The 24794-nt window shown below is 46.7% G+C and overlaps 1 protein-coding gene across 11 annotated transcripts in view; it reads right to left on the minus strand.

Moving 5' to 3' along the window:
• DEPDC5 (DEP domain containing 5, GATOR1 subcomplex subunit) overlaps positions 1–24794 on the minus strand; it is a 628116-nt gene that overhangs the window by 273812 nt on the left and 329510 nt on the right. For all 11 annotated transcript variants that reach the window (XM_085634591.1, XM_085634584.1, XM_085634590.1 and 8 more), the window contains exons 30-31: positions 9829–10048; positions 9066–9199 (exon numbers count right to left, since the gene is read on the minus strand). In XM_085634591.1, coding sequence (XP_085490717.1) covers positions 9066–9199; positions 9829–10048 — 354 coding nt within the window. The remainder of the gene's footprint in view (positions 1–9065; positions 9200–9828; positions 10049–24794) is intronic.

A 24794-nucleotide genomic window follows, 5' to 3' on the forward strand; every position in this document is an offset into this window, starting at 1 on the left:
CGCCTTAAGTTCCATTAAGGTTTTTAGGCAAGCGGTATGTAGTTGTGTTTTTCTTTCGCAGCTCAGCATGGCGAAACACACGATTGCAGCATCTAGGCACACACCGTGAGGAGCATCATGGAATTGCGGTGTTTTCTTACCTACCCCACCCTGGGGAGGCTGTTATTCCTAACAAATGTTCTTTTTCTTTATTACAGATACAACATGACTAACATGTGTCATATGTATTATTAACACTTGCTTATTTTGCAGCGGTTTTTGCATTTCACTTTACCTCACTTTAGGTCACCTTCGAGTGGTACACACAGGGCTGTACCCTGTATTGTCCTGAAGAAGAGCATTGGGGAAGCTCGAAACATGCCGACGTCTACTAGGGACTCCTAACTCATCTTGATAGGCCCACTAGAGACTCACCTTGTTTTTAATATACCAACTAGGAGCCAGAATAAAGTTGACGGTTGAGATAACACGCTTTCGGGAAACGTGGGCGATTGACACTACGGCAGAGTGTAATCATTTCGAGAAGACTCACGGATGGAGTTTTGCTCAATGAGTGACATAAGAGAAGAGCTTGTATGAAGGACTGTGGCTCGTTTATGTCCCTGTAAGAAGAAAGTTACAGTGTCCATTACTGGTGCTAGAAGACCTCACTGCCCTGATGAAATTGCCCCAAAAATTGCAGTGGCAATGAAACATGTCGGCTCAGTATGAAGCGGTATGCATAAATTGCAACCGGTTTTAATTTGAATAAGTGCACAAGTGAATAATAAAGTTGACTTCGGCTAATGTGCTACTTATTTCAATTTTAATATTCACATGCTCGTGTTAGTGGTGTGTGATATATTCACTTCACTTTTTTTAGCACCATTTTCATTTGTTCTGGACACTTTTTTCTTTAAGGCAAGATGACTACCAATGATGAAACAAGTGGGCATAGCTGGTGAGTTTTTTCTGAGTTTGTATATAGATTGAGGCGATCTATGTTCGATATATTTTTCATATCTACACCCCTGTATGCCGGTCAGGGGCATTGTGGTTAAGTGATTGTCATCTGTAAAAACAAAAAATAAAAGTTTTAAAAAACATTTTAAGGCATTAAAGTGGAAGGTCACTACCTCGGAATACAATACGAGGGGAGTATATGGAGATAAAAGTTATGGAACCCATACCTCCACTTATATAATTGTTCTTAAAAAGAGATGCCTTGAAGACCAGGTCTTGATGTATTGATACTGAGATTAGAGTGTGCCTGGGGAAGTGTCTTAATCACCTCAAACCCTATGTATTACAGCCTGGTGTTCCAGGGAGGGGAAATTAGTAACTGGCACTCCCCTAGCTCTCTATCTTTTTTTAAATTCTAACTACATCTCTTGGTACTAATTTACCCGCAGTTTCAAGAACTTCAGACTCAGGAGTGCATAAATAATCCAAATAACTTGCAGCTTAGCAACATGAAACAGCTTGACCCTGGGGAGCCTGACCAGTACATAATAGACTGGAAAGACTGCAAGGGAAGTGGAATAAGTTGTATCAATTTATGTTATCCAAGTCCCACCGAGGCTGTTAAGCCAAATTTAAGGACCAATCTCAATCAATAAATAAATCAATCAAGTGGCTTGTAGAGCACGACTACTCACAAACAGATAGGTAGAGGGATAGGTATAGCCAGACGTGGGTCCCTTGCTCGCTGTGCAACTGGATTCAAGGTAGGTTGGTTGAGGGTGATACCCCTAAACTGGTTCCAGGATGCTTTTTTCTGGTTCAGGGAGGACCCAACTTGGCAGTTCAGGTTAGACTGTTCGTATGAGGAACAGGGTCAAGACTAATTGCATATGGCTGGGTCCAAACTGGGGTGGTAGAGAGCAAAAGAACAATGGATTTATTTAACACAGATCTCTTAAATGGGGGTGTTTGAGTTATTCAGCATTACGTCCATCATTTGTTTCCGCAGCAAATAGCCACCGTTAGCACTTGATCTTGTGTGGAGTGTATCTGAATCCAGAAAGGAAAACCCTTCAAGCCAAAGGGGATTATTTTAGCAACTATCGGCACAATATCACAAATACTAAACCAAGTGCAGAAATAATTGTTACAGGGGACTTTAATGTGAACCTTTTCAATTACTGTGACAACCTGGAATCCACATGGCAAATGGATATAATTTGCACATCACAAAGCCTTGTTTCCACTTCCAACGATGAGACGCAATAGAGGACACCTTAGCTGAATCTCGCTCAGGCTACAAGTCCTGAATGGCCGCCATAACCTTGATAGACTGGCGGCCTACAAGCAGCTGGCTCCCAAACGTGGGGCTGTGTTGGACGACACCTTCTTATCACTGTTGATATTTAATAAGCTGACTACTTTTCAGATAGACCATCGGATGGAAAGCGATCACTTTCCTCAAAAAACAGTATTACAGATTCAAGGTTACAGGATAAACTGGCACATGCAGTTGGGAAAAAGCCTCCCCTCTCTAAGACTAAACCGCTCCTACTGGTCCTTTAATGTCAAAAAGCATCTGGCAGCATGTACAGACAGCTACAGTGATGAATGTACTAATCATTTAAACACCAACACCGGTGACAATCAACCCTTTAGCTCTTCAAGCTGGGATCGTGCTATACGTGAATTACACTCTGAGCTAAACAAAACAAGTGGCAAACGATGTGACCAATCAGGTGCTCCTGCTAATGGGCAGACATCATGGTACACAGCTAGTCCGCACATTCAAAAACAAAAGATCGCAAAGTTAGCAGGATCAATTAGCGATGGATCCCAAGGTGTAGAACAATGCAGTGCCAAACTTCGCCAACTAAGGACTCAATACAAGAAGCTAGTTTTGGAAGCTAAGCAGGTGGCACATGAACAAACCTGGATAATTTTCTTTAAAGCAGCAACATTTGCTAATAGTCATCTTTTTTTGGAAGTGGATAAATCAGCTCACAATGCCGTCAAATCCACTGAGGCACAATCAATTAGATAGCACAACATGGGAAACTTACATTGCTGGCCTGTATAGCACTACCATCAACGCCTTAAATGTGCCATCGGTATGGCCCAAGCAAGCAGCATCACTGCCACACTTGATAAAGTCAGGCGAGCGATTCCCATGTCCCAGTCCCGTCAGAATTAAGCATGCAGTTATTCAAAACATCATTATTAAAGGAAGAAGCAATGTTGCCCCAGGACCAAATGGCTTGCCCACAGCAATATTCAAAACAAAACCCTCAATTCTGGAGCAAAGGAATAGGAAGTGTTTTTGACAACGTCCTGCTAACTGGTCTGATCCCCTCGTCCTGGCAGGGCTCATACACTGTCCCAATTCATAAAAAGGGGAATAGGGATGACCCAGCAAATTATTAATTGATAGCCCTGCTTGATGTGGATGCTACATTTTTTGCTTCATAAGTCCTTCAAGACCTGCAAGACCCATCTTGCAGGCAAATATTATCCCATGGTTTCAGATTGGGTTCCGTAAAAAATACCGGGACCACGGACAATTTCATAGCACTGGCTCACTTAAACCATTCAACCGTGGTCAATAAACGAGCCTTGCACGCATGTGTTATAGACTACAAAAAAAATTTGATTGCATCAACAGGTTCAGGCTATGGCAGAAATTAAGTGCCTGGAGCCTCACCAACAAAACCACTTAATGCCATCAATGCCCTCCATTCATATAATGGAGTGCAAGTCAAACTCAGCGAGGATGGCACTTTATCGAATAGAGTACATGTCAAGAAAGGGCTAAAGCAGGGCTGCATCCTAGCCGTAACTCTTTTCAATATATTTATAGCCGACATTGAACGGGCCCTGATAAAATCATGCAGTGGCGGTCGGTGACCCTCAAAAGAGGAGAGACGTCAAGCCAGTGCCAAACCCAGTGGCAGGCACTGTGATAAATCACAATGCCTTTAGCCTCCCATTTCAAAGCTCTCAATCACGGCTCGTTAACAGATTTTATAATGGGCCGTGACTGAGAGCTCTGGAATTAAGGCTGAAGGCAATGTGAGTTTCTCGCAGTCCTGTTCAGTGACCAAAAAATAACATTTAAAACCGTCCTTACCAACGCTTCCTATTCCTCGTCACCTCAAATCCTCCTGGAGCCTCAGCCAACCCTCTCCAAATCCCAACGTTGCTCTCATGCTCCAGAGCGGTATAAAAGGGGGTGGTGATGGACGGAGCATCAGAACCAATCAAACACTCACACCCAGTCAACAGATCTGGGTTTAATCCATCACCGTTCTTTAGCCCACTCTGCCACCCCAGTTCAGACACGGCCATATGCAAATCAGTCTGACCCTGTGCCACATGGAAACAGTCCAGCCCGAACTGCCAAGCCATGCCTTCCCTGGAACGGAAACAAGCTTCCTAGGACCGGTTTCTGGCATTTCAGCCGTCTTCAGCCAGGCTTGCTTGAATCCAGTGGCAAAGTGAGCAAGGGACTCACGTCTGAGCATACCCTGCCAACTTATGGCGAACAAAGCGGTACAAAAGGGGGTGGTGATGGACGGAGCATCAGAACCAATCAAACACTCACACCCAGTCAACAGATCTGGGTTTAATCCATCACCGTTCTTTAGCCCACTCTGCCACCCCAGTTCAGACATGGCCATATGGAAACAGTCCAGCCCGAACTGCCAAGCCATGCCTTCCCTGGAACGGAAACAAGCTTCCTAGGACCGGTTTCTGGCATTTCAGCCGTCTTCAGCCAGGCTTGCTTGAATCCAGTGGCAAAGTGAGCAAGGGACTCACGTCTGAGCATACCCTGCCAACTTATGGCGAACAAAGCGGTACAAAAGGGGGTGGTGATTGACGGAGCATCAGAACCAATCAAACACTCACACCCAGTCAGCAGATCTGGGTTTAATCCATCACCGTTCTTTAGCCCACTCTGCCACCCCAGTTCAGACATGGCCATATGCAAATCAGTCTGACCCTGTGCCACATGGAAACAGTCCAGCCCGAACTGCCAAGCCATGCCTTCCCTGGAACGGAAACAAGCTTCCTAGGACCGGTTTCTGGCATTTCAGCCGTCTTCAGCCAGGCTTGCTTGAATCCAGTGGCAAAGTGAGCAAGGGACTCACGTCTGAGCATACCCTGCCAACTTATGGCGAACAAAGCGGTACAAAAGGGGGTGGTGATGGACGGAGCATCAGAACCAATCAAACACTCACACCCAGTCAACAGATCTGGGTTTAATCCATCACCGTTCTTTAGCCCACTCTGCCACCCCAGTTCAGACATGGCCATATGCAAATCAGTCTGACCCTGTGCCACATGGAAACAGTCCAGCCCGAACTGCCAAGCCATGCCTTCCCTGGAACGGAAACAAGCTTCCTAGGACCGGTTTCTGGCATTTCAGCCGTCTTCAGCCAGGCTTGCTTGAATCCAGTGGCAAAGTGAGCAAGGGACTCACGTCTGAGCATACCCTGCCAACTTATGGCGAACAAAGCGGTACAAAAGGGGGTGGTGATGGACGGAGCATCAGAACCAATCAAACACTCACACCCAGTCAACAGATCTGGGTTTAATCCATCACCGTTCTTTAGCCCACTCTGCCACCCCAGTTCAGACATGGCCATATGCAAATCAGTCTGACCCTGTGCCACATGGAAACAGTCCAGCCCGAACTGCCAAGCCATGCCTTCCCTGGAACGGAAACAAGCTTCCTAGGACCGGTTTCTGGCATTTCAGCCGTCTTCAGCCAGGCTTGCTTGAATCCAGTGGCAAAGTGAGCAAGGGACTCACGTCTGAGCATACCCTGCCAACTTATGGCGAACAAAGCGGTACAAAAGGGGGTGGTGATGGACGGAGCATCAGAACCAGAGCAGCATCATGAGAATAGTGCCAAGATTGGCTGGAGCGGGCTGCCCCGACGCTCCAGATGGCACAGGGAGCTTGTGCCTGTTCTCCACCCCAGCTGGTGGTGTGAGCACACCTCTCCTGCTGCCAGTCAGCAGCAGCCCCACCCCCAAACACTGCTTGGGCTGGGAGCAGTGAAAATAAAAATGGTAATTCATTTTATTACCATTTTATTTTTCACGTTTGCTGCCCTGGCAGCAGGGGGCGGCACTCCTCTGCCCTAATGGAGGGGGGGGGCCACCGCCTCCAGGATTTATCAACTTTCTTTTATATATTATGCAATATGCTGACGACACAGTATTGTTGGATGTTTATGCCATTGGGCTGCAATCTGCACTCAATACTCTGGCTGTTTACTGTGACACAAATGGGCTAGAAATTAATCCAGAAAAAACGAAAATTGTTACTTTTACAAGGACATGAAAGCAGCATCTCTGGTCCTGGCAATTAAACTCCTATACATTTTTCAGGCCTCGGGTGTCTCAAGTCTTCACATGGATACTATGCAACAAAGGGTGGCAGGGATAATGGTAGGTTTAAGTAAAGCTGCAACCACCCTTACAGGCCCCCGCCTCATTGCTGCCACTGCTGCAAGGTATAAAAGCTAAGTTTTTGCCCTTTCTGGTATATGGATTAGAAGCTTTCCTGATAAATCTGAGCGGTGGTTAAATCATCGGCAATCAAGGCTTTTCCATCAAATATTTCGGCCCTCTAACTCTACTGGGGCATCTCAGATTCCACTAGAATTTGGCCTTATAGACAAAATACCGCAACATAGGGCCAATTTACTGGAACTATGGTTCAAATTAAAGGGAGCTGAAGCCGGAAGCTTTACATTTTTTATGGGCCAAGAAATGTGAAACCTGTACTCATCATCTTGGCACGCTGTTATTTGGAAGACCTGATCGATCTACAAATGACCTTCCCGTGGGCTTCTAACATTTCAAATGACTCATTCAAATGTCTTCTACAGAGGGCTGTCAAAAGCCAGTCAGCAAAAAAGGTATTCTTACATTCCAAGTTAAGTCTCACAACCAGTTTGTAGCAGCAACTTAAAGTAAGCTGAACCCTCAACCCTACTTGACACTTCCCCGGTCAAAACCCTAAAGACGGGCCTAGTCAACGTGGCTGAAGTAGCCCAAAGATGGAAATTCACATGGGCAGACTTTGCTTGTCGCTTCTGCCTCTACTCGAAGGAATCACTGGCCCAGGTTCTGTCCACGTGTCCCGGCTTTGAGTGGGAAAGGCAAGTCCGGCTAAAGTCATCATTTCGAGAACTGAATATTCACCTATGTCAGGAGGCAATTGAACAATGTTTTCAAGGTAGGGACTGCAGGCTCACCGCATGATTTGTGAAGTTCATGGACAGAGTGGTAGCAAGAACCGCCTCACTGGCGATCTTCTCAGGCGCAGTAGTAGTACATTTATCAAATTTTTCAGCACAATTCTGGCATATTCACTTTTGGATCCCGAAATCTTTTATCCTTTAAAGATTTGTCATCTGCTTTTTATGGTGATATATGGAAAGCGCGGGTTTTATAAATAATGTGAATGGTTTTAATAACCTAGAAAATAAAGATATTTATTTATTATTATTACGAATTTACAGATTATTGTAGGTGAGTACGAAGGGCTGTCTGTCCTTGCATTTGCTTAAGGGCAGAGTTCAGAGAACATATCAGCACCAGATAAGGAAATACAATGACAGCCGACCAGAAACAGGACAACAGACCATTTGCTCACTTGCTACTGACAGGAGGGCATTCCCTTGAACAGCTTATTCACCCTGCCTCCATGCCTGAAGACCCAGAGACACTCAGTTGTGCAAACCCACAATCACAGACACATGTCTGCTCACAAGAATATAATGCACCAACTGGCGACATAATATGTGATAGCTGAACAATACAAAGTGCCCCAAACATTTTAGGAAACCTATGTGAGAAGGAGGACCTGGGATAACTAGCCCGAGACATATATATAAGTTGATAAGGGAAATTTAAAACACTTACTCTAGTTTTAGAACGGTCACCAACCCTGCAGGCTGGCATTAGAATCGACATAAACACACTTAGAAATGCAATGAGCTCGCTTCACGTTCCACACCCTGTAACACACTACACTACCACCTAAGAAAGGATATTTGTACACTCTATAGCACTAAATGCACCAAGACCCCAAGCAGATGGATTAAATGACACAGGTTAAGAGGATGGTTAGATGACCCACACCCTGAAATGGTGTTGGCTGTTAGTCCACATTTATCTACCCCTTTCCATAGATAACTACAGGGAAAAACAATCTGTATAATTCCATGGACGACCCTCCATGGACAAACCAACAACCACAGACACATATGCCTGTATCCATCTGATATACACATCCCTACACAGGATGCAATTTGACCAATCCCTATCTCTTCATCCACCTGTAAATTAATCTGTATCCCTCTACCTCTAAAGCACATCTCCTAACTTGTATCGACCTGACAGGTGTGTCTAGCTGACACACATCTCTAACCCTGGATCTCCACAACAAATATCACTATTTCTGTCACACCAACATCTTTACTTATACCTGTACACACTGTCTTCATTTTCACTCGACATACATCTCTACCTCACACCCACCAGTCTCAACCCATGACACGTTAGCACTTCCATTGCAACGAGAAACATCTCTACCTTTTTTGCAGGCAACACACATTTCCACCCCATCTCCACAACACTCACCCCTACCCAAACTCCCATTACCCACCCAACAAACAAGCCTATCCCATCAATAAGTGATTAGAGTTGCCACTTGACACATCGCTACCCCATTAATGATGTGGCACAACCCAACAGTCCAGCCCAGACAGTCCCTTGGCTTTGCAACGCACCTTCTTTTTCCTATATCCACCCCGCACATACACATACATGCATTCATCTCTTTGTGACATTCATCCCTGTTCCTGTACTAAACTAACTAACCACCAATTTCATGTAACATCCCAGCATCAATTGAAACAACGTGTCCACACAACACACATGGTACAGCCTTTGTTCTGAATCCATCCACTTGTGAAGATTGTTGTGATAATGCTTATGCTGAAAACCTTTCCATGCACAAGTAGCATCCCTTTCGTATTAAAGAGAGCGCCTGTGGTGGTGTGTTCGGTTTCCTGTTCCTATTAAATTAGCTTCTCCATTACTCACTTCTGGCTGGCCTCCATCTCCAAAAGTGCAGAAAGAGCGGATGTTCCCTTCTTCCCAGCTGGAGGTCCCACTGGCTCCGGGGGATGTGTGGGTATTGCCCCTGGCAGCTGCAAACCTTTCAAGGCGGCCCCTTTCTAAAGAAATACACCAGAGATGAGCATAAGACAAGAGTTGCAATCTTCTCCATGTTGAACATAAGAAAGTGTTTTCTGCTCTAGGAAACTGCTGGTGCAGTGGTTAATCATATGCACTTCTCTCGTAACTAACAAATTAAAAGCTAACTAGTGGCCTAATGTTTCATAACTCATCCTTCTGATGAAAACTCATTTTCCCATATGCTTCTTTTTTCTTGCCTGTCATTTCTGCAAAGAGCTATGCTCATCATCCTTTGCTATTACCTCTCTTCACCTTTCCTGTTCATTTCGTCCATCATCTTACTTCCCTCCTGTCTTACTTCACAATTGTTTGTCACCTACTTCAATGTCCTCAATAGCGCTCCCTGTTCTAGCTCTCCAGTGTTTCTGATCCCACCGGCCATTACATTTGCTTTTGTTTTCACCGTCGTACCCAAACCCTCCTCTCACCTCATCTGATTCCCTAACTGTGAATCTCATCTTTAAACTTTCTTTATCCCCTGATCCATTCAATTATGTTCCCTATGTCTCCCCACTTTCTCCCCTTTATCTCTTATATCTTTCTGAGTTTTGATTCACTCCATTTCCCCCCTCCTGTCGTTTTTGATTTGTTGCCAAAGAACTCTCACCCGAATCATCCGGTCTGAGCGGTGACGCCGCCGGATTCGGTTCAAGCCCTCCACAAACCGAATGAAGCCGTCCAGCAACTGCCATTCCTCCTCGTCTGAGCGTGGCTTGTCCCCGTATATGTCACAGTGAGCCTCTCCCTCCATAATGCGCTTAGTAGCACTGACACATGCCGGGAGCAGCAGGAAGCGTGTCCTCCAGAACTTAAGAGATTCGATTAGGCTGTGGATGAGGAGAGACAACAGTAGCACATAACTTTGGTATATTTGTGGCATATCACAATAACCTAAGCAGAGGCAAATTGACTTCAACTTTAAAGCAGACTCCTGCAGAAATACATAAAGGCTTGAGGAGCTATAGGAAAAAGATCTCCAGCCCAAAGAACTGGCAAGAGTCTTCAACTAAAGCTTGTATCTGCTTCCCTTAAAAATACCTACTGTACAGCGGGTTTCCAGGGGTGAAGATGCAAACCTCAAAGAATAACCTTCCTGCCCCTTAAACATGCAGCAATCTATGAAAAGGTCCACAACTACAATGCCATGATTCACTACAAATGTACATGTAGTCTGAGGGCACCCTAGCAGAACTCAATGCATCTGTACCAAATGCTTGAGCTACAGAATGCCCTAGAGAACAGTGGTAATGCAAAAAGTCGTCAAATAATTTAATGTCTGTGCTAACTGAAATCAAACACATCACAAAATAATAGATCAGACAGACAATCTGAAGAATCCAGTCCAAGGGTCATTTTGCTAGCTCACCCAGTTCTGTGAAAATGGGATAGGGCATGATAAAACAGCAAAATAAGGCAAATGCAACCACAAACCAAAGAATGGCTTAAATACTAACTAAAAAGCAATGGGTGCTCCTTTGAAGTGGCTCTTGTAATGACTTTCTAAAACTGTGATTTGCTTTTCTGTTTTTAACCATCTGTCCTCTCTGTCAACCTTCTACAGAAGGAATAATGTGGCAATTTATTGGGAAACTGACTAACTCTTATCATTCACCAACACCTACAAAAGCCAATTCTGCTTTGAATCAAGATGTTACCTTTTTTCAAGTCTTTCATGTCTGAGCAAAAAAAAACTATGTTGGCTGCAAATATGCATCAATGCACTGATTTCCTCTACTTCCATGGAAATAAGGTAAGGTTCATTTAACCCACTTTGGGACAGCATTTATTTAGGAGCCTTATCTGTTAAATCAAACTTCGTTGTAAAGAATATTTCCTAGATCTCTGCTGAGGGAAGAGTCATTACTCGACTGAGTTCAAGCTGGACCAAAATAACAACCTATGACTGCTCTGAGGTTACAACTAAGTGGCTTGTGACCCACCCTGCAGCCTGTTTCGCCCCCCCGCCCCCGATCAAATTAGAATACTGAAAGAACACAGGGCTTGCACACGGAATAAGAGATTGAGCATAATAATTTGAAAAGAGAGGTGAAGGATGAAATAGTTACTTAACTGTAATCCCAATCTCCTTCACAGCATCCCAGAGCCCTTTTTTTTTGCACAAAGTATATATAACAAGCATTTGCAATGCAATAGGCCTCGCAATTGCGAGACTTTGAGCTATTGGCATTGTAAATGACAATGCCTTTTATTTGGGTTTTAAAAAAACCTGCAATAATAAAAGGCATTGTCATTTACAATACCAATAGGTCAAAGTTTCTAAAATGCGAGACCTATTGCATTGCAAATGCCTGTTGATTACAAGCGCCCCATGCTGCGCTTTCACTAGTGGCCACACCCCTTTCTTTAGACAAGCCGTGTCTAAGGAAAGGTCTGCGGCCGCTATTAAACTGAAAGCGTGATATGGGGCGCTTTTACCCAAAAACGTATTTGTTTGTCAAGTTGACAAACAAATGCTTTTTTTTGTAAAAGCGCCCCGTGAAAGCATGCATGGTGCGCTGAATGTTGCAGGAAAGCATAGAGTGTCTGCAATAGGAGAAACCATTAAAGAAAATAGTGCTTACAGAGTAAATACGACGTACCGTTTAACAACTGAAGTAAAAGGGTCAGTTCTCATGGGAGGTTACAAATGAAGACAAGGTGGTACTGAGGAGAGACTAACAAGCCTATTGACGAATCAGAAGCCAGCATTTATGAAGGACAATGATAAATTCTCCAAGTAGAGTCACAGGCACACTACGACTCACGAGGCCCAACACTTGTTCTGCCTTCCTACTTACTCTCTGAGTAGAGACACTTAAACCAGGCATGCTACGACTCACAAGCCCCAATGGTGGTTCTGTCCTCCCACTTACTCTCTGAGTAGAGATACTTAAACCAGACACATTGCGACTCACAAGCCCCACTGGTGGTTCTGGCCTCCCACACTTTCTCTCTGAGTAGACACTTAAACCAGACACACTACGACTCACAAGCCTCACTGGAAGTTCTGGCTTCCCACACTTACTCTCTGAGTAGAGACACTTAGACCAGGCACACTACGGATCACGAGCCCTACTGGTGGTTCTGGCCTCCCACACTTACTCTCTGAGTAGACACTTAAACCAGGCACACTACGACTCACGAGCCGCACTGGTGGTTCTGCCCTCCCACTTACTCTCTGAGTAGTGACACTTAAACCAGGCACACTACGACTCACGAGCCACACTGGTGGTTCTGGATTCCCACACTTACTCTCTGAGTAGAGACACTTAAACCAGGCACTACGGCACACAAGCCCCACTGGTGGTTCTGGCTTCCCACACTTACTCTCTGAGTACAGACACTTAAGCCAGGCACACTATGACTCACGAGCCCCACTGGTGGTTCTGGCCTCCCACACTTACTCTCTGAGTAGACAGTTAAACCAGGCACACTACGGCACACGAGCCCCACTGGTGGTTCTGACCTCCCACACTTACTCTCTGCGTAGACACTTAAACCAGGCACACTACGGCACACGAGCCCCACTGGTGGTTCTGGCCTCCCACACTTACTCTCTGAGTAGACACTTAAACCAGGCAACCTACGGCTCACGAGCCCCACTGGTGGTTCTGGATTCCCACACTTACTCTCTGAGTAGAGACACTTAAACCACACTACGACTCACAAGCCCCACTGGTGGTTCTGGCTTCCCACACTTACTCTCTGAGTAGACACTTAAACCAGGCACTCTAGGACTCACAAGCCCATCTGGTGGTTCTGGCCTCCCACTTACTCTCTGAGTAGAGACACTTAAACCACACTACGACTCACGAGCCCCACCGGTGGTTCTGGCTTCCCACACTTACTCTCTGAGTAGACACTTAAACCAGGCACTCTAGGACTCACAAGCCCATCTGGTGGTTCTGGCCTCCCACTTACTCTCTGAGTAGTGACACTTAAACCAGGCACACTACGACTCACGACTCACAAGCCGCACTGGTGGTTCTGCCCTCCCACTTACTCTCTGAGTAGAGACACTTAAACCATTAAAGAAAATAGTGCTTACAGAGTAAATATGACGTACCGTGTAACAACTGAAGTAAAAGGGTCAGTTCTCATGGGAGGTTACAAATGAAGACAAGGCGGTACTGAGGAGAGACTAACAAGCCTATTGACGAATCAGAAGCCAGCATTTATGAAGGACAATGACAAATTCTCTGAGTAGATTCACTTAAACCAGGCACACTACGACTCACGAGGCCCAACACTTGTTCTCCCTTCCTACTTACTCTCTGAGTAGAGACACTTAAATCAGGCATGCTACGACTCACAAGCCCCAATGGTGGTTCTGTCCACCCACTTACTCTCTGAGTAGAGACACTTAAACCAGACACATTGCGACTCACAAGCCCCACTGGTGGTTCTGGCCTCCCACACTTTCTCTCTGAGTAGACACTTAAACCAGCCACACTACGACTCACAAGCCTCACTGGTAGTTCTGGCTTCCCACACTTACTCTCTGAGTAGAGACACTTAGACCAGGCACACTACGGATCACGAGCCCTACTGGTGGTTCTGGCCTCCCACACTTACTCTCTGAGTAGACACTTAAACCAGGCACACTACGACTCACGAGCCGCACTGGTGGTTCTGCCCTCCCACTTACTCTCTGAGTAGTGACGCTTAAACCAGGCACACTACGACTCACGAGCCGCACTGGTGGTTCTGGATTCCCACACTTACTCTCTGAGTAGAGACACTTAAACCAGGCACTACGGCACACAAGCCCCACTGGTGGTTCTGGCTTCCCACACTTACTCTCTGAGTACAGACACTTAAGCCAGGCACACTATGACTCACGAGCCCCACTGGTGGTTCTGGCCTCCCACACTTACTCTCTGAGTAGACAGTTAAACCAGGCACACTACGGCACACGAGCCCCACTGGTGGTTCTGGCCTCCCACACTTACTCTCTGCGTAGACACTTAAACCAGGCACACTACGGCACACGAGCTCCACTGGTGGTTCTGGCCTCTCACACTTACTCTCTGAGTAGACACTTAAACCAGGCACACTACGACTCACGAGCCGCACTGGTACGACTCACGAGCCGCACTGGTGGTTCTGGCTTCCCACACTTACTCTCTGAGTACAGACACTTAAACCAGGCAACCTACGGCTCACGAGCCCCACTGGTGGTTCTGGATTCCCACACTTACTCTCTGAGTAGAGACACTTAAACCACACTACGACTCACGAGCCCCACTGGTGGTTCTGGCTTCCCACACTTACTCTCTGAGTAGACACTTAAACCAGGCACTCTAGGACTCACAAGCCCATCTGGTGGTTCTGGCCTCCCACTTACTCTCTGAGTAGTGACACTTAAACCAGGCACACTACGACTCACGAGCCGCACTGGTGGTTCTGCCCTCCCACTTACTCTCTGAGTAGAGACACTTAAACCATTAAAGAAAATAGTGCTTACAGAGTAAATATGACGTACCGTGTAACAACTGAAGTAAAAGGGTCAGTTCTCATGGGAGGTTACAAATGAAGACAAGGCGGTACTGAGGAGAGACTAACAAGCCTATTGACGAATCAGAAGCCAGCATTTATGAAGGACAATGACAAATTCTCTGAGTAGATTCACTTAAACCAGGCACACTATGACTCACGAGGCCCAACACTTGTTCTGCCTTCCTACTTACTCTCTGAGTAGAGACACTTAAACCAGGCATGCTACGACTCACAAGCCCCAATGGTGGTTCTGTCCACCCACTTACTCTCTGAGTAGAGACACTTAAACCAGACACATTGCGACTCACAAGCCCCACTGGTGGTTCTGGCCTCCCACACTTTCTCTCTGTGTAGACACTTAAACCAGACACACTACGACTCACAAGCCTCACTGGTAGTTCTGGCTTCCCACACTTACTCTCTGAGTAGAGACACTTAGACCAGACACACTACGGATCACGAGCACTACTGGTGGTTCTGGCCTCCCACACTTACTCTCTGAGTAGACACTTAAACCAGGCACACTACGGCACACGAGCCCCACTGGTGGTTCTGGCCTCCCACACTTACTCTCTGAGTAGACACTTAAACCAGGCACACTACGACTCACGAACCGCACTGGTGGTTCTGGCTTCCCACACTTACTCTCTGAGTACAGACACTTAAACCAGGCACACTACGGCTCACGAGCCCCACTGGTGGTTCTGGATTCCCACACTTACTCTCTGAGTAGAGACACTTAAACCAGGCACTACGGCACACAAGCCCCACTGGTGGTTCTGGCTTCCCACACTTACTCTCTGAGTACAGACACTTAAGCCAGGCACACTATGACTCACGAGCCCCACTGGTGGTTCTGGCCTCCCACACTTACTCTCTGAGTAGACACTTAAACCAGGCACACTACAGCTCACGAGCCCCACTGGTGGTTCTGGATTCCCACACTTACTCTCTGAGTAGAGACACTTAAACCAGGCACACTACGGCACACGAGCCCCACTGGTGGTTCTGGCCTCCCACACTTACTCTCTGAGTAGACACTTAAACCAGGCACACTACGGCGCACGAGCCCCACTGGTGGTTCTGGCTTCCCACACTTAGTCGCTGAGTACAGTCACTTAAACCAGGCACACTACGGCTCACGAGCCTCACTGGTGGTCTGTCCTCCCACTTACACAGAGTAGAGACAGTAAAAGTAGGCACACTGCGACTCGCGAGCCAGTAGGGCAGTGACAGAGTCAGTCACATGGCTTTTACAAATACAGGTGTCTCCGACAGGCTGGCACGGGGTTAGCCATGGGTCAGGCCAGAGACAACAATCTTTGAAAGGCCAGTGGTAAAGTCAGTCACAGTGCTTGCAGAGAGACTGGTGTTAGTGAAAGGTTGGGAAGGCGTCACGCGTCGGGCAAGGCCAGTGGCTTTGAAAGGCCATTTGTACTGGAGAGAGTCAGTCACTTGCGTGCAGGCATGTTTCTTTCCGAGGTCGGAAAACGGGAAGGTCACAGGAAAGAAACTGGCAGGTTGTAAGTAAGGAAGGCTGGGCAGAGTCGGCTGCACAACACTCATAGCTTGGAAATGTTTTAAAATATATACTATGATTTTATTTCGGTGTAGAAAACATACACAAATCCCTTAATATAAAAACGCTGAGATGCTTTATTACACAGAAATCACTATTTAAGCATACAATAGTTATGATAATAGTCAACAACTGACATCATTAAGTTCCCTCTGAACTGTAAACTCTATTGGTCACCACAACCAGGTGCAAACTGCATCTAACTTCACATTGGCTCTCAATAACCTTTCAACTCTGCCTACAACATTCAACTGCTGCAAACTGGACTCTTAACTGGAATGGGCTGAATACCGGCTCTTTTGGCCTGTCTGAGAAATAACCACTTCCTGCATGTTTACCAGTCACTCCCACCCCTCCACTGATCGTCTCACCCTCCTCTGCAGGACCAGAACCACTGAGACCGGGGTGCCCAGAGTCCCTGCAGCTAGCCCCGCCTCGTCCAACCCGGACATTGAGAACTACTTCCGGGGTGCGCCTTACTATAAGGGAATTCATTAAAAACACGCGTTATTCAATCAGCGTTTGTTACATAACGTCTACGTGGTCACAGCCAGTTAGACAGAAATATACAGAGGTGGCAGGCGGACATGAGCAACACAGACCCAAGGATGGAGGAAGGGAGAAAAGAGAGAAATATGCAAAGGGGAGAGAGAAACAAACCCGTGGAGGACAGGAGAGAGGGAAGTGGGGGGGGGGGGGGGACGGGGTGTGAGAGATGCGCATGGCAGATACCCTGGGAGGGGGTGGTGGGCAATGTCAGACAGGCGGGAGCGAGGGGGAGTGATGCGAGTCCAGCTGTTGAGAAGACACAATGTGAAAGGATGTGAGAAACAGACTGACACATGAAGAAAGTAAGGAGGAGACAAAAGGAGAAACAGAAAGAGGTGAGAGAGACAGAGTTGGAGAGAGACAGAGAGGGGCCCTGAGAGTACGAGATACGTACAGACAGAAAGACGAGAAGAGTGTGTGCAAGAGACGAGAAAAAGATGGAGTTCTGTAAGAAAGCAAGATGAGGTGATGAGTCAGGAAAGGAAAAAGGCAAGGGAGAAAAGAGGGAAGGACAGAACGGGACAGGGGATGGAAGAGAAAGTGAGGCGGGGAAACAGAACCCGAGACAACAAGACAAGCCCGGCGGAGCGTGGCGCGCGCGCGCTTGGGGGCGTGTGCGTCTGCGCAAGCGCGTCCACAGACCCCGATCGCTGCGCGTGCCCTGGTCTGTCTCCCTTGGGAGCAAACACGGCAACAATAAGTCTCGTTGGCGGCAGCGCGAAGCGCTGCAACGCCAGCGAGACCTAAAAAAGGAATATCCACTTTTTTCTGAAAAAAGCAGATTAAAAAAAAATGTTTTAACACAGCCTATATTGCCTATTTTTGACTATTTATTTTAAAACGTATTTTTTTGAAATAGAAATAAAGTCACTATAAATAACTAAAACTTTAGGAAAGAAAGCCACCTTGGTCAGCAGTACCGCTTTGTCTGGGATTGTTTTTGTATAAAGTGGCTGCACCAAAAGAGCTTGGAGTTCGCCCACACGACGAGTTGGGGTCACTGCGATCAAAAACACAATCTTGAGAGTCAGGAGACATAATGGGTAGCTGTACAAGTGTTTGAATAGTCTGCACATGAGGATAGGGGGAAGCAAAGTAAGATCACACTGTGGCATCAGAAAAAGGCTTGGGAGGAAACACATGAGTCAAGTCTTTTAGAAATCTCAATACAACAGGCGATTTAAATAAGGACCACAGGTTCAGTAGATGTAAAAAGACTGAAAGAGCCGAAAAAAAACTTAACAGTGTACACAGCAAGAATGACTTCCACAACCTCGGGAGAAAGACTGAATGCATTCAACTGCTGCCGCTCAATCTCCACGCATGGAGGTGCAGACCCTCCCTGCTGCCACAACAGGTGATCTACCTGAAGCAGTAGACAAACAAATGCTCGTTCCCAGAAATTACAGGTACAACACTCTCCTTGCCCAATCCGGAGCCTTTAGGATAACTTGGGCCTGTCCATTCCCGATCTACTTCAGAACCTGGAGCAGGAGATGTAGTGACAGAAAGGTACACTTCTTGGAAACTCGAGCAAGCACATTTTTGACATTGATTACGCATTCTCAGCAGCGGCAAAAAGATCTAGCCAGGGTTCTAACCTTTGCGGAAGATGCCCTTTGGCACCTCAGGGTGTGATCTGTCAGACGCCATCGGCTGAGTTCAATCGCCCTGGCATTTAAATATCTAGCTAGGTGGTTCATCACCAAGGAAATACCCTGGCGATCCAGCTACCTCCACAGAGGAAGCGCCTACTGGCACAGGACCCAGGACTCCACCCCACCTCTGCTTGTTGCAGTACCACAAGCAGTGACCACCTGAACCTGCATCCCATTGATGGATGGCAAGAAGGGATTCAGCGCTAGGTGAATGGCCCACAACTCCAACGAGTTGATGATGTGGATGAAGGTCTCTGATAGAGACCAGAGTCCTCTGATCTCCACCTCTCCCAGAAGACCTCCACATCCCAGCAGCAACACATATGTCACCACGAATTAGCTCTGGATGGGGCAGGAAGAGGGGTCTGCCACTGGCCCAATTGCAGCCGGACCACGACTGCATGTCTTTTAGAGTCTCCTCCAACACCTGGATAGAATCCAATAAATTCCCCTGGTGCTGGGCCCGCTAAAACCTCAGGGTCTACTGTAAAGCCAGAATATGCCACCTGGCATACTCGACGAGCTGAAGGCAGGATGCATAGAGGCTGAGAAGCCTCAGAGCCACTCTCAACGAGAGCCAGGTTCAAGGCTGACACATGAGGTACATAGCCCGAATGTCCTGGATGTTATTGTGATGGAGGGAAGGTCCAAAACTGAAGCATATCCAGGATGGCTCCAATGAAATGTAGACTGTGTGAAGGAGTCAGAAAGTACTTCAGCACATTTGAACACCAACGATGGCAGGAAGTTCGCCTTAATTTGAAGGTGCTCTACGACTGACTGTGGAGAGCTTGTCTCCAATGGCCAGTAGTCAAGATCGGAAAAAACTAGGCTCCCCAAGCTCTGAAGGTGTGCAACCACTCCTATCACTTTTCAGGTCTCAAGAAATCTACTCACCCACTTGCTATGGCAAGTTACATATTATCAGGGCGAGCTATTTGTAGGGCCTATTGGCCCATTCTGACAAAGAACAGGTGTTCTGTTTATTCAGAAAGTGAATGAGCAAAAAAGACGCCATTAAATCTTGTTTTTTATTTGTCACATTTGCTCTGCGTTCAGGGACAGAGGTCAAATGTCAACTTATGTCTTCTTATAATTGGCTGATTATTTTATCCTGGAGGTTGGTGTTTACTTGTCTTTCTCTGACTGGAAAGTTGGAGCATTTTGTAAAGTGAACTGTCTGATAACCGTGCTGTACAAAGAGTGTAAAATGAAAGGCTGTTGGGATTTTTTCTAACACACAACATGTAAATAGCTCGTAAATTAACAGTACACACATTTCAAGATATATTTCAGCAGTTATGAAAGCAAATTTGTAATTCTGTAAGTTGACAAAAAAGATTTTAAAAGGATCAAAACAAAGCAGAACACTTTACCTGGTGATGTGTAAATGTTAAATATATTTGCTAAAACTCAATATCCTTCGATTATTGTGTATATGCTATATAGTTTTATCAGTAAAACTGCATGTTAGTGGGAAAGTTTGGGACCATTTCAAAGGAAAATGTGCAGTTTGTAAATGATAGTGTGCCACCACACCATGCTGTAGTAAAATATTTATTAAAATTGAGTTTTTAAACATGAACTGAGAAACGTTAATGCTCCTGCTCAGATGACAATGTTCTAAGTTACAATGAGGCATGTCAGAGGTAATATGTATCCTATTTATGGGCTAAATTCTTATTGTATATGGAGCAAAAGTTTAGTCTATCAAATAAAACACAAGAGATTTTTGTACACCAGAAATGCTGAACTCGCATTTTTGAAGGTGCTCTCATGTGTGATAATGAAGAAAAAGGTGACTCTGTAAAATACAATATTTGCCTAGTGTATGAAGGTAGGATCATTCTGCATGGTTACCCCCACTTTTTGCCTGGTGCTAAGCTGGTTTTTGACTAGTATGACTGGGATTCTGCTAATCAGGACTCCAGTCTTTCTGCTTTCACCATAAACTGTTATGTTAGCACCTAGGTACAATCTCAGATTGGATTCTGGGGTACCCTTATCAGTCCCTAGTATATGGTACCCATGTACCCAGGGCATAGGTACCCCTGAGGTCTCCCATGGGCTTAAGCATGCATTATGCCACCCATGGGAGCCCATGCAAAATGGAACTACAGGCCTGCCATTGTAGCCTGTGTAGGTTGGTGCTTGCACCACTTACTAAAGATATAGGTTTCCTTTATGTAAGGGTCACTGCACTTAAAACCTATAAGTCACCCCTCTAGCAGGCCTTTGCAATCCTGAAGGCAGGTTGCTTGGTTCTAAATGAGAGGGTGCCTCTGCATGCGCAGGACACCTCTGCAGCTACGGAGTCCATTCTCCCAGGTTGTCTGTGAAGCAGTCCTATACTATATAGAGGGGCACCGCATGATTACGCAACGACCATCTCGAAAACTGCTGCAATGAATTCTATCGTGTTTGGTATCAAACATGTTCGAATCATACCCCCACACCATAAATGGTGTGGGAGGTATGATTCCAAGCTCTGGAAGAGCCCTCCGTTAGGCTCTTAGTGTTCCCGGTGCCAACCTTCTAGGCCCAGACATCACAAAATGGTTGCTGCTGACAAGAGACACATTTCTGCCCTCCTGCTGCTGAGCCAAGCTCGAGCGGAGGAAGGTGGAGCAATGGACATCCTGTCACAGGGAGGTGTGACCACCTCCCAGACAAGATTTAGTGTATTGGGACCGGGTGGGTGCACTTGCCAGCGCCAGAAAGTCTGCATGAGGGGCACACTTGGTGTCCCCATGCATAGTCCAGTTCAAACCAGTTCTGGGAGCCGTTGGCTCCCACTCTGGCATAAAACTGGACAAAGGACATGGGAGCAATCTCCCCCCTGTCCAGACCCTCCCCTGGGAGGGTCCTCTGAATCTTCCCAAACCTTTCCCGAGAGTACTTAAGGGTTTACCTGGTTGTAGGTCCCTAGATTTGTTGTGGGATAAGATTCAGATCAGACACCACTTCTACCATCTGGGCACTCTGGAATTCGCTGGACTTCGTTTGGGCCTGACTTCGTCTCCCTTCCAGTCTGATGCATCGTCTGTGCATGTGCATCATACAGGAACATCCCAAGGCCTGTGAAGCATCAAAGACACTTGAAGAAATGTCCTTTGAATTGAAGGAATCACTCCCCTGCATTCGCAGGCACCGTAACCAAGTCGACTGGTCTGCAGATCCTTAGCTCCTCCAGACTACGTGGGCTCTGCAACACAGGTGGTGGTTTTCCACTGCTCCTTAGGCCTGTCCTGCCCTCTCACCAAGTTTGAGGCCAGTATCCCTCATGGGGGTTGCAATAACCGAACCCCTGTGCACAGCGTCTAACTTGCAGTTGCAAAGGCTTGTTGGCTTCCTTCTGAGAAGATCTTCGGGCTCAAAGTAGCCCCAACCTCGAGCACCTCCAGTGACCACAATTTTCAGCCTCACCGCATTGTGTGCATTGTGGCCTGCATCTTTTGGTGAGCTGCTTGTGGTCCTCTTGCGACTCTAGTGTCTCTGGCCTGTGGGTCCACTTGAGGGTCACACTTGTTTCTTTTAGGCTCCCATGATTGCTCGGGCCTGCCTTGACTCCCCTGCTGTTGGCGAGTCCCCTGGACCTTGCTGGTCCTGAAGTTGCTTCTTCTTTGATTCCTGTGTTGGTTGCATTTGCCAAGGCTTGTTGGTGCTCCCGCCAGACACTGACCCCTCAGCACTTGACATCCTTCATGGGACAGATCGTGCACAGCTCCTGGTCCTCCTCAGCATCGCTGGGTCCTCTCAGCTGCAGAGTCAAGGTCCTAGTCATCCACCCTGCAACACCCGACCTCGGAGGGCATTCGTCTTCAAAGTCTCCTGGTCACCTGAGTGACACAGACTCCGTCCCCTTTGCTTGCAGGTACCTCTCATCAAGAATCCATCCTTGGATTCTATCGGATACTTCTTCCTTACTACACAGCGACACTTTCCTGAAGTTCTCCATTGGGTTCGACGGCGGTTTCCGACACCACTTCACACGTATGCACCCGGGTTCCCTAGTATAGGTAACATGGGTACTAGGGTATCCACGGGTGGGAGGCTCTCCAACCTTCTGTCTTCAGGGTCCACTGGGAAGGGTCCTTAATCTTTAAAAATCCAATCGCAACCTGCACATAGAGATGTACAGAGCATGCGGTCATGTTTCCACACTGCACAGGCTCCCCGTGGGGTCCCTATCTACTTACCTAGCAATTCTACGTCATCTCGACATCGTCCTGACTCGAGTCGTGGTTCTTATACCACTTTCTTAATATATGGTTTGTTCCCCCCCCAGGGCCCACTGTGTATATCGTGCTATTTACTGTGTTTCTTGCTTAAGTATTGTGTGCATTGTGTTTATCTCCGTGTTGGAGATATTGGAACGTACTAGAGAGTATTATATAATAAATACATATTTTTATAAATACTTGGTGTGGTTCTTTTCACTTAATCTATACTATAAGATTGCATTCTGGTAAAACAAGCTGCTTTACACTCCTGGACTACGCCTGAAGGCTGCTCTAAGGGTTGTCTGGACTGGTGCAAGGTGCCCACTTACATTAGTGGACATCATATACCAGGCCAGCTTCTCACACCTAGGATCACACAGTTCACGGGTCAAGTACCATACAGTTAGGTTGAGTAGATTATTCAAGTCACTAGACCAGAAGGTCTGGAAACATCTTCATGAATTTTCAGGGTCTGATTTTGTGAATACATGAGGGGCACGGGTGAGGCCGAAGTGGAGCAAGGCAAACTGAAGGCGTTCCTGGCCAACCTTGAATTGCAAGTAGCGTCTGTGGGTCTGCATTACAGGACATGAAAGTAAGCATCCTGTAGGTCCAAAGCTACCATCCAGTCACTTGGACCAAGGGCAGACAGAATCTGGGCCAACGAAAGCATCTTGAATTCGTCCTTCTGTAAGAAGGCAGAGGGCAGAGATTTAAAATGGGACGAAGGCCTCTGTCCTTCAACCTGCAGAAATGACAGGAGTAACAGCGAGGCCCTGTTTCCTGGGCCAGAACCTTCTCTATGGCTACCCTGGTCAAAACAGTCTGCAGCTTGTGGAGCAAGATGGACAAGTGCTCCTCTGAGAGATGTTCTGATATGGCTGGAAGGTGCGGCAGGTCAAAAAGGAATTACACGGCATAGAGGACCAACGTGTCAGGCATTATCTTTTGTCACCGTAGAAGAGAATGTATGATCCTGCCTCCCACAAGGTGGCTGTATGCCACTAAAGGCAAACTAAGGCAGCCTGGAGGTGGATGTTTGAGGGGTGAAGGACTAGGAAGTTCGCTGTTCCTGATGGCATAAGTGTCGTCTGCTTGATCCCTCCCCCAAAAAGCCCGTTGCGGGGGCAGTGGCAGTGGGCCTTGGCATGCAAGGTCCACTAACTCTCTGGAGGAGCCTTGAAAGGGACAAAACTGTTGAGGATACTGTTTTGCAAGGGTAGAAAAGCCAGAGGAATGTGCTGGACACAGCTTTCTTGAAAATGTTCCAGCATCGAATCAGCCTTCTCGCCAAACAGGTGAAACGACTGTCCATTCAAGAAGCTTGGACGAACCCAGAAAAGCCTGTGAATTGCATCAAATTGTTTCGCAGAAGCACAACGCTAATGACAACTGGTCCACCCAAGCAATCAGTCGTGTCCAGTTCAGAGCAGATGGTGTACTTTGTGGCATCCTGGCTATCTTGGCTGGTTTGAGTCAAATTCGACCAAAATTCTTCAGGGAACACTGTCACGATCTCACCATGTCCCATAATGCTTAGGCATTTCTCCCCGGCAAGTAGTTGACACTGACTGAGCAGAGGGCTGGTTTGGCAGAGGAAACTATCCCTTTCTAAAACTCTCAAACTTTTTGACTGTCAAGAGGAATTGTGGGGAAAAAGTAGGGTTCACCTTACTGGTGAAAGCCTGACCCACCAACTCTCTGATGAATGGTGCCACATCAAAAAATCTGGGTCATCTGGCATCTGGCAACCTGCCTGTTTACTGAGGGACTGGAACAGGGCTTAGACAAGGTGCCCAAAATGTGTGATTTGTGTCACAGACGTCCGCAATAGTCTTTACAAGGCTTAAACTAGTTTTAGGAGGGGCATACTTCTCTTGCACACTGGAATTTGAAGCAAAAACTAATCAAATGAGGAAAAGGTTAGGAGCTGACCCGTCTACAAAGTCACAGAGATAAAGGAACTGACATCAGCGCACAGAGATGTTGCTTATACAAGACTCTCTTTGTTACTTTCTTAGCAGAACAAAATCGGAGTGGAGGCACACAATACCACCTACTAGTG

This window comes from Triturus cristatus, chromosome 11 (genome assembly GCF_964204655.1).
Source record: "Triturus cristatus chromosome 11, aTriCri1.1, whole genome shotgun sequence".
NCBI lineage: Eukaryota > Metazoa > Chordata > Amphibia > Caudata > Salamandridae > Triturus > Triturus cristatus.